This window comes from Montipora capricornis, chromosome 9, assembly GCF_036669925.1.
Source record: "Montipora capricornis isolate CH-2021 chromosome 9, ASM3666992v2, whole genome shotgun sequence".
NCBI classification, from domain to species: domain Eukaryota; kingdom Metazoa; phylum Cnidaria; class Anthozoa; order Scleractinia; family Acroporidae; genus Montipora; species Montipora capricornis.
Window position 1 is genome coordinate 32,162,273 of NC_090891.1, and position 9,553 is coordinate 32,171,825.

A 9,553-nucleotide genomic window follows, 5' to 3' on the forward strand; every position below is an offset into this window, starting at 1 on the left:
ACTTGGATGGGGGACCGCTGCAAAGTCCCCGTGACGGATGCAAAACCCGGGGGGGGGGGGGGTACTGCCATATATGGGCTATATAGGTATGTGCCGCTGTGAAGGGTATGGTTTTCAAGCAGTTTACTCTAGCATAGGGTATATAAATCAGAGCGTTTGGGTCTAGAATAGGGTATCATTTTTCACGAAACTGACCAGTCGCTTGAAGATTTTATCAAGACTAAGGAAACCAGAAATTCCCGCTCAAAAATATTAAAAAGTCGAGTCGGCAAAGTTTAAATTTGCGCAACTCAGCCTCAACAGTGTCGATAAATGGCTATCATGAGAAACTTCTGGATATTATTAACTCTCAAGTATCGGTATTTAGACCGAAATCGGTGGGAGTTTACCCTAGTATAGGGTAGCAAAATTCAGCTGAACTAGCTCTGGTATAGGCTAAGGGTTCCAGGGTCCCAGCGGCACATCCCCACCCAGAAATTCCTAAAGTACCCCCATGACAGACATCAGTAATTCGTTTTTTTTTAAAAACTTGATTTCATTCTTTATTTTGTTTGGCCGTTGAAAGCTATTTTCTTATTTTCTTTCTACGCCAAAACGGCTGAACAAACCGGTTCCCAAGAAATATTGGAGTATTCGTGCTATGCAAAATACTTCTAATGAAGTATTCGTTCTGTGCAAAATACCGCAATGTTCACAGCGGAACACACAAGTATAAGTACGAAGCAAAATCTAGAAATAACGTAGAAAATTCTTCTTACCTTTAAAGCTTGTCTTTCTCAAACAAAAAACATCTGTCCACTTTATCGAATATTTTAATACTGTGTCAATCATGGCCGGCGGAAAGATTCCACATTAAATAATTGATTTCCTCCCTGCGATAGAACTGTGTCGCGGTGGCCGAGTGGTCTAACGCGAGCACATGATCGCGTAGCGCAGGGAAAGTATATGGTTTCCAGTTGGGGCAGGGAAATTCGGATATACTGAAGGGTATAAAGGTAAATTCACCCGATCGGAGCTTAATGCAATATCCGTGGGGTATGCACATTTGTGACTATCAACAAAAAGAAAAAAAGATTTGACACCAGTCCGGTTTTAAGACATGGTATGCCTTCGACATTCCACGTAAAAATTTTCGCGCCTTTCTACCGTACTCGTCCCATGTCTCCGGTATACGCATCCAACCGTCCCAGCCTACCGTTGTCCACTATCTTAAAGTCCCTATTAACTCTAGTTTGCACTACAAAAAAAGTTTGGCAGGTAATGTCAAAGGTCATTTAATGAACAGCAGAACTCAAGCTGATGAAGGTTTACAACCGTACGTTTCTTTAATGGAGGCCTTGGAATGCATGCTTTCCTGCTTGAAATATGAATCATGTTTACTTACAGTTGAATGTAACATTGTGGCTATTTTTAAAACAAGCAATAGTTTATTACTGTGTTGCATGTCCGACCATCTGCGCACTGCGTACCTACTTTTTGTTTCGTAGTGTTTTCTCTGAGTATGCTGCGTTGGATCCACAATACACTAAACTGATTACTTATATTACGTTTTATTTTTCTGTAATTTCAGTAGAACAAGAAACTGGCGGGCAATGTTGTTTGTAGTAGCGACACTCGTTCACGCTGTTAGTGCCATAGCTGTGCAAGATGGCGGGTTTAGTAAGGTTTACAGGCTTGACGTGACCCAAGATGTCACAATGGAACGTGCAAGCACGTACTTTAACTATTTGCAGTACCTCATTGTAGCCCAACATCCAGGATTTCCGAACAAACGATCCCTGGTGCAGTTTGAGAATCCGCCTACCATTTGCAAACCTTTCCAGATTGAATCTGCCACGATGTTCCTGTATTACGAATATTCTCATAAGGCGAGCTATGAGACTGAAGAAACTGTTCCTTTCATTAATCGGACTTTGGAGCTGCATTTAATGAAGAAGTCCTGGAGAGAGGCTCAGGCGACTAGCTCTCATCGCCTTTCGGGTGTTGTTTGGTCATCGCCAGGAGTTGGTCTGGATGGTACTGATGCTGAAGCTAATCCAGTTGGGGGTACAGTTACAATATCCCGCTCTACCCCAAAGGGTTTCGTGAGGTTTGACGTCACCGATGCAGTTAGACGCTGGAGGAACGGAACGCCTAATTACGGTCTAGTAATTCGCGCAAAAAACGAAAGAGAAAGAGGCAGAGATGTCCGATTTACGAGTAACGCCAGTCCTGATAAATCTAAGCACGCCTACATTCTTTTAGAGTGTAACGAAACCCTGCCGAAGATTTCTCCATCAGCTACTTTAAAGCCGGCCTTGAAAAACACTGTGAGTACCACAGCTGTGCAATATGGCGGGTTTAGTAAGGTTTACAGGTCTGATGTGACCCAAGATGTCACACTGGAACGTGCAAGTACTACTTTAAAGCCGGCTTTGAAAAACTCTGTGAGTACCACAGCTGTGCAATATGGCGGGTTTAGTAAGGTTTACAGGCTTGATGTGACCCAAGATGTCACACTGGAACGTGCAAGCACGAATTTTAACTATTTGCAGTACCTCATTGTAGCCCAACATCCAGGATTTCCGAACAAACGATCCCTGGTGCAGTTTGAGAATCCGACTACCATTTGCAAACCTTTCCAGATTGAATCTGCCACGATGTTCCTGTATTACGAATATTCCCATAAGGCGAGCTATGAGACTGAAGAAGCTGTTCCTTTCATTAATCGGACTTTGGAGCTGCATTTAATGAAGAAGTCCTGGAGAGAGGCTCAGGCGACTAGCTCTCATCGCCTTTCGGGTGTTGTTTGGTCATCGCCAGGAGTTGGTCTGGATGGTACTGATGCTGAAGCTAATCCAGTTGGGGGTACAGTTACAATATCCCGCTCTACCCCAAAGGGTTTCGTGAGGTTTGACGTCACCGATGCAGTTAGACGCTGGAGGAACGGAACGCCTAATTACGGTCTAGTAATTCGCGCAAAAAACGAAAGAGAAAGAGGCAGAGATGTCCGATTTACGAGTAACGCCAGTCCTGATAAATCTAAGCACGCCTACATTCTTTTAGAGTGTAACGAAACCCTGCCGAAGATTTCTCCATCAGTTACTTTAACGCCGGCCTTGAAAAACACTGTGAGTACCACAGCTGTGCAATATGGCGGGTTTAGTAAGGTTTACAGGCCTGATGTGACCCAAGATGTCACACTGGAACGTGCAAGTACTACTTTAAAGCCGGCTTTGAAAAACACTGTGAGTACCACAGCTGTGCAATATGGCTGGTTTATTAAGGTGTACAGGCTTGATGTGACCCAAGATGTCACAATGGAACGTGCAAGCACGAACTTTAACTATTTGCGGTATCTCATTGTAGCCCAACATCCAGGATTTCCGAACAAACGATCCCTGGTGCAGTTTGAGAATCCGACTACCATTTGCAAACCTTTCCAGAGTGAATCTGCCACGATGTTCCTGTATTACGAATATTCCCATAAGGCGAGCTATGAGACTGAAGAAGCTGTTCCTTTCATTAATCGGACTTTGGAGCTGCATTTAATGAAGAAGTCCTGGAGAGAGGCTCAGGCGACTAGCTCTCATCGCCTTTCGGGTGTTGTTTGGTCATCGCCAGGAGTTGGTCTGGATGGTACTGATGCTGAAGCTAATCCAGTTGGGGGAACAGTTACAATATCCCGCTCTACCCCAAAGGGTTTCGTGAGGTTTGACGTCACCGATGCAGTTAGACGCTGGAGGAACGGAACGCCTAATTACGGTCTAGTAATTCGCGCAAAAAACGAAAGAGAAAGAGGCAGAGATGTCCGATTTACGAGTAACGCCAGTACTGATAAATCTAAGCACGCCTACATTCTTTTAGAGTGTAACGAAACTCTGCCGAAGATTTCTCCATCAACTACTTTAAAGCCGGCCTTGAAAAACACTGTGAGTACTACAGCTGTGCAATATGGCGGGTTTACTAAGGTTTACAGGCTTGATGTGACCCAAGATGTCACACTGGAACGTGCAAGCACGAATTTTAACTATTTGTGGTATCTCATTGTAGCCCAACATCCAGGATTTCCGAACAAACGATCCCTGGTGCAGTTTGAGAATCCGACTACCATTTGCAAACCTTTCCAGAGTGAATCTGCCACGATGTTCCTGTATTACGAATATTCCCATAAGGCGAGCTATGAGACTGAAGAAGCTGTTCCTTTCATTAATCGGACTTTGGAGCTGCATTTAATGAAGAAGTCCTGGAGAGAGGCTCAGGCGACTAGCTCTCATCGCCTTTCGGGTGTTGTTTGGTCATCGCCAGGAGTTGGTCTGGATGGTACTGATGCTGAAGCTAATCCAGTTGGGGGAACAGTTACAATATCCCGCTCTACCCCAAAGGGTTTCGTGAGGTTTGACGTCACCGATGCAGTTAGACGCTGGAGGAACGGAACGCCTAATTACGGTCTAGTAATTCGCGCAAAAAACGAAAGAGAAAGAGGCAGAGATGTCCGATTTACGAGTAACGCCAGTCCTGATAAATCTAAGCACGCCTACATTCTTTTACAATGTAAGGAAACCCTGCCGAAGATTTCTCTATCAGCTACTTTAAAGCCAGCTTTGAAAACCACTTTTTTTTTAATCATTATTATTGTATATTATTATTATTATTATTAATTTTATTATTATTATTATTTTAATTGAACCAAAAAAAAAACAATCAAAAAAATAAAATTGATAATAATAATAATAATAATAATACAGTGGGAAAAAAACATAGTAGTGCTACTTAGTTACATATCTACTTAATTACAGGTCCACTTAACGACAGTTCCTCTTAATTACAGCACAGCACCAAGCTAAGTTTTTTTGTAAGTCGCCTTTTGGCGACTTTCACTTTCTAAAAAAGTCGCCAGGGATACAATTTTGGTCGCCATTTTGTTTTTTAAAAGAAGAGGTTCCAATTAGTCTCAACTCGAGCCTGCAAAAATACAGTGGTGTTTGATTAATTTAGCACTAAAGGAAAGAAAAGAGAAAATTCTGTCCTTCTCACATCAAAAGGAAGGGTTACGTTTTTGCAAACGTTGGCCATGTAGCACTTACATTTCAACAGACTTTAGTCTTAACTATTAGAAGGTAATGTGTGAAGTGCTAGTTTTCTACCCATATGAACCATGTGAGCGTTAGCCCTACTAATGTAATGGAAATGGGTCCACACAAGACTTACATCGGACTTACATTGCGCTTCTCGTGATGTTTGTATGTGAATGTAATGAATACCCGGGCCCGGGTTATCTTAAGGACGTTCGCGCCTATTGCTACCGCGCATTTTTTCGCGCATGTCACGCACACGTCATGCATCGCAGACCACGAAAGTAAACACGATGCTAAAGGCGCAAACATTTTCCACAAGAATGGAACGTGAAAGCATGTGGCATCATGGGATAGCTGTGGACCCAGGTCTTCTCGGAATGCACGCAATGGCGTGACAGTGCGAATAGACAATCGCTTTTAGAACTTCGCAGCGATTGCTCGGTGACCCCCATTTTTCTTTCCGTAGATCACTTCCTTTCCTGATTTTGTCCATTTTAACAAAAAACAACAAAAATCTGTTCGTGAGAAGTTACAAATATTTGGCCTTTTATGCTCTCGTGCGACCGAAGACTGATATGTATCGTTTTTCAAGGTCTATTTCACCTAAAAAAAAAGACAGCTGCAAAAGGTTGTTAGTTATATTAGTTATGTTGAATTGAGTACGTTTACCTGATCTAAATTTCACTAACGTAGCTTTTTTATTGCTGACAGTTGTAAGCTAAGATCGTCTAAAAATAACGCAAGCTTCTAAAAGTGCACCTCATGATCTCGAAAACGAGCACGGTGAACCCCTATTTTTTTGCCTTTTTGGCAAAAGTAGATCATTATCTTTCTGCGTGGCAAGTTTGAAAAAAATCTGTACGTGAGAACGTTTTGGGCGCGAACGTCCTTAACTTCATCATAGGTGCTAACAATAACCACTTGACCATGGAAACGATGTGAAAATATTGTATTTATTCCAAAATGGCTAAGGACATTGTTTTTTGCTGATCGAGGGTATTTTTGAGAAAGGAAACGCTAATCGAACGGTTTAAGATTCGTGATTTGCTTAGAGAAACCTCCGAAATGACCCATGAAACATCTTTTGCAGAAAAAAATGAAAGAGGTCACTTTGTCACGTGCGCGACACGTGAAAATGTGTACTTTGTAAGAATCACGGTTTTCCTGCAAGCAAACCTTGCTTGGAATAAAAAGTTCCCGGTAAAATTGCTTTCTTTAAACTTCCAGCCAGCACGTTTTGTGCGAGTCTCTTTCTTGCAGAAGTTAAATTTGAAGCCACACGTAAACAAAGAGACTTGTTTCGTCTGATGCAGAATGCGAAATGGTTTCTGGTCGGTAAGAGTTCAGGAGTTCGTTGGCCACGGAGAATTACCCCGGGGTTACAACTCATTTGTGACTTATGGGTGCTTACCATTTAGCCAAAAAATCGGGGAATTTCGGTTTGAGGCCACAAGGAAAGGCAATTTTCCGGAAAATCGTTTCGGAAATTGTGGACAACCTCCAGAGGTGTCCACTTTTTCCGTTCGGAATGGAATTCGGGAAATTCTCTTACCATTTGCGAGAATCGTTCCGTTTCCAGGCCCTTTCTCACAAGATCGAGTAAATATGCGAGATGGACGTAATAATATTTCAAAAACTCGTGCTTCGTGTTTTACCGGGGTTTCCAAACACGGAAAACTGATGAAAGCCCGAGGCCGTTAGTCCGAGGGCATTTATTGCGCTTAATTGCAAACAAAAGAAAAAAAAAGGAAACAAAAGAACAAAAGAAAGCAAAAATCAGATAAGCATGTGATTTTTGCCTTCTTTGATTTAATCAGCGCACAGTCTGTGATGATAATATCGTGTTTTTCACAACTGAAGCTTGTTTATTTCAAGTAGTCACAATTTGCATTCAGTGGCGTCCTGCTAGTTCCGAAACATGGACAGGTTAGCTGAGGATGAATCTTGCCGGTTTCGACCGCCCAAAAGTATGCAAGGAGGTTGGAATTAATCGGAAAACGGCTCATTGTTTGAGAATTGCCTGTGCCACTAAGTTATTTAATTCAGCCGTTGAAGAAAAACTCATTCGTAAAAGGACCGGACATAGGTCAAATGCCTACGAGAAACCTAGTTTAGAGCAAAGTGCTAAAGTGTCGAATCTACTTGGACCTTGTACATCCAGCAGTGTAACAGAAGCTTCCGGTAGTGGTAGTACAGTTTCTGAAACTTTAGAAATTGTAAACAGTGCGCGCGGAATGTTTATTCAGGAGCGTTTTTGAATTGCACTGTAAACGTAAATGTAAACAGCAAACAATAGAAGTAATAAAGCTTCGTTTAAGTTGTATATTGCTTTTTCTAATTGATTTCCAAACACGCTGTTCTTTACCGCGGTATCAAGGTGCATCCATGTGACCTAAATGCGGGCATGCAATTGGTTTATCACTTGATGAATTATTAATGAGTTTGAGAATAAATTCGGAAAATCGCTTACCTTTATGCAACGATCATTCCATCCGGATTATTTGGTAAGCACCCATGAAATCTTGAATCAATCTCGAAGAACCTTTATCGTCCCTACGTCATCAAAAATAGGACGATAGCGGTTTAGGTTATGAACGCATCACTGCATTCCACGGATTAGGACTTCGGTCTCCCCTCCAACTACCCAGCGGCACACAGATGCAAATTTTATAACGAAAAGAACCGTTCACTTACAGAGTCATATTTTCAGTTTTCATGGTGCTCTCTTGAATCTCCGCACACAACACAATACAATAGCGATATTTCTTGTTTACAAAAATTGACGTCACATTTCTTTTGATATTCAAATTTGCCAACCAAGGAACAAAGGAAGTCATTGTTTCAACAGCCAATTGGGGTCTGGTTGGCATATTAATAGCAATAGGTGACGTCACGAGAAACATCGCTATGATGTATTTGACCACGTTGTCGGCTAAGAGCACAAGTGCTCCACCTAATGGAAGTTTATTCAATAGTTGTCTGAGCGCACTTGTAGGTAAAAGAGTTCCTCGTAAAATTAAGATTAAATTTAGGAACGCAAAGATTAATACCATTTCCTCTTAAATTGTAAGACGTTTCCCTTATGCTAAAAAAGTCTAATGTATTTCGACCCTATATTCCTAATGCATTTAAATAAGAGGATCAGAGATTGCTGCTTTTTCCTACACTCTTAAGTGTCCAACTTACATATATTTAACACACAAGGGCATCATCTTACTGAAGATGACGTTTCAGTGAAGTTTCTTTTGTAAGGTGTTTTCTTGGCATTTTTTTCCTGTGGAATGAGGCCACTTTAAAGAGGCGATTGATTCATTCTGACTTCTGCAGGTGTAAACGGTCGCTAGAGCAGCCATGACAAAATGTCGGAGAATTCAGAAACTTCTTCCGTTGAGAGCGGTTTCCGTCTTTTCAGTCAGTATTTCTTCGCATGCTGTTGTACATTGCCTGTATACTAATGAGATAAAGTAAAACCCCTTACCCTTTTTGAGCCCTGCAAGAAGCATATGTCTTAAAATAAAAATATGGTACTGAGTTGCAACTTTCCAAAGGACTATGTGGAAAAGTCAAAAGATGTTTGAATAGCTATTACAGTTGTATTGGCTTACTTTTACAAAATGAAATCCAACACTTCTCCTCAAGCTTACTTTAAACGTTTCCAAGTTTCAGAACCCTTACGCAAATCGCAAACATCTAGCAACCGTTAGGCTAACATTCGATATTTACGATATTTACGTAGACAGAACTGAAGCAAACATCATTTTTTTGTACGTTAAGAAATTCCGGGTAGTTTTACATCCGGGCAGTTATCCTTTTTTGTGCTTTCAATTTTTTGCAGTGAAAATCATAATCGCTATTGGATGGATTGAAAAGTACGTCTCGATGTTGTTCGTGGTGTTTTAGTTTACTTAAGGACTGTGCCTACTAATTCAAAGGTATTTATGCGCGGTTTACTGAATATGCGGGAAAAACAGATCTTAACAAGTGTTATTGAAATCCAAAAAGAAAATTAGGGGTAACCAAGCATTTTTTGAAGATACTTAATCAACAATATTTGTAAAAAGATTTGAAATACAAAGCAAATGAATGTATGGCGTTCTTTTCCAAATTGAAGCTTAATTATCTCTGAAAAATTTTGGATACCTAGAGCACTTGCTAAGTTCTGTTTTCTCCGCATAGTTTTGAACCGCGCGAAAATATCCCTGTCTTAATAAGCATCACCCATAGGAAATCCGAGTACCTCGAGATGCGCAGAATGTATGCGCAATAACAATAGTAGGCACCGTCCTTAACAAGTTTCGATGTTTTGGAACCTCTTAAGAAATCACATACACATTCTTGCTCTTGAACAGTTGTGTCACCTGTTTAAGAGAAAACCATTCTAATAGCATGTCAAGCCTGGTTCTAAACTGTCATCATCTATCGGTTGATTGGGACAAAATGGGCCTCATCTCGTTACCCCTTCTTGCGAAACACCAGCCCCAACAAAACCGACACGA

The 9,553-nt window shown here is 41.3% G+C and overlaps 1 protein-coding gene across 1 annotated transcript in view; it reads left to right on the forward strand.

Moving 5' to 3' along the window:
* The window catches only part of LOC138016660 (uncharacterized), an 18,062-nt gene extending 9,217 nt beyond the window's left edge, over positions 1-8,845 (forward strand). Inside the window, exon 2 of the mRNA XM_068863849.1 lies at positions 1,571-8,845. Coding sequence (XP_068719950.1) covers positions 1,593-4,640 — 3,048 coding nt within the window. The 5' untranslated portion in view covers positions 1,571-1,592 and the 3' untranslated portion in view covers positions 4,641-8,845. The remainder of the gene's footprint in view (positions 1-1,570) is intronic.
* The last annotated feature ends 708 nt before the right edge of the window (positions 8,846-9,553 follow it).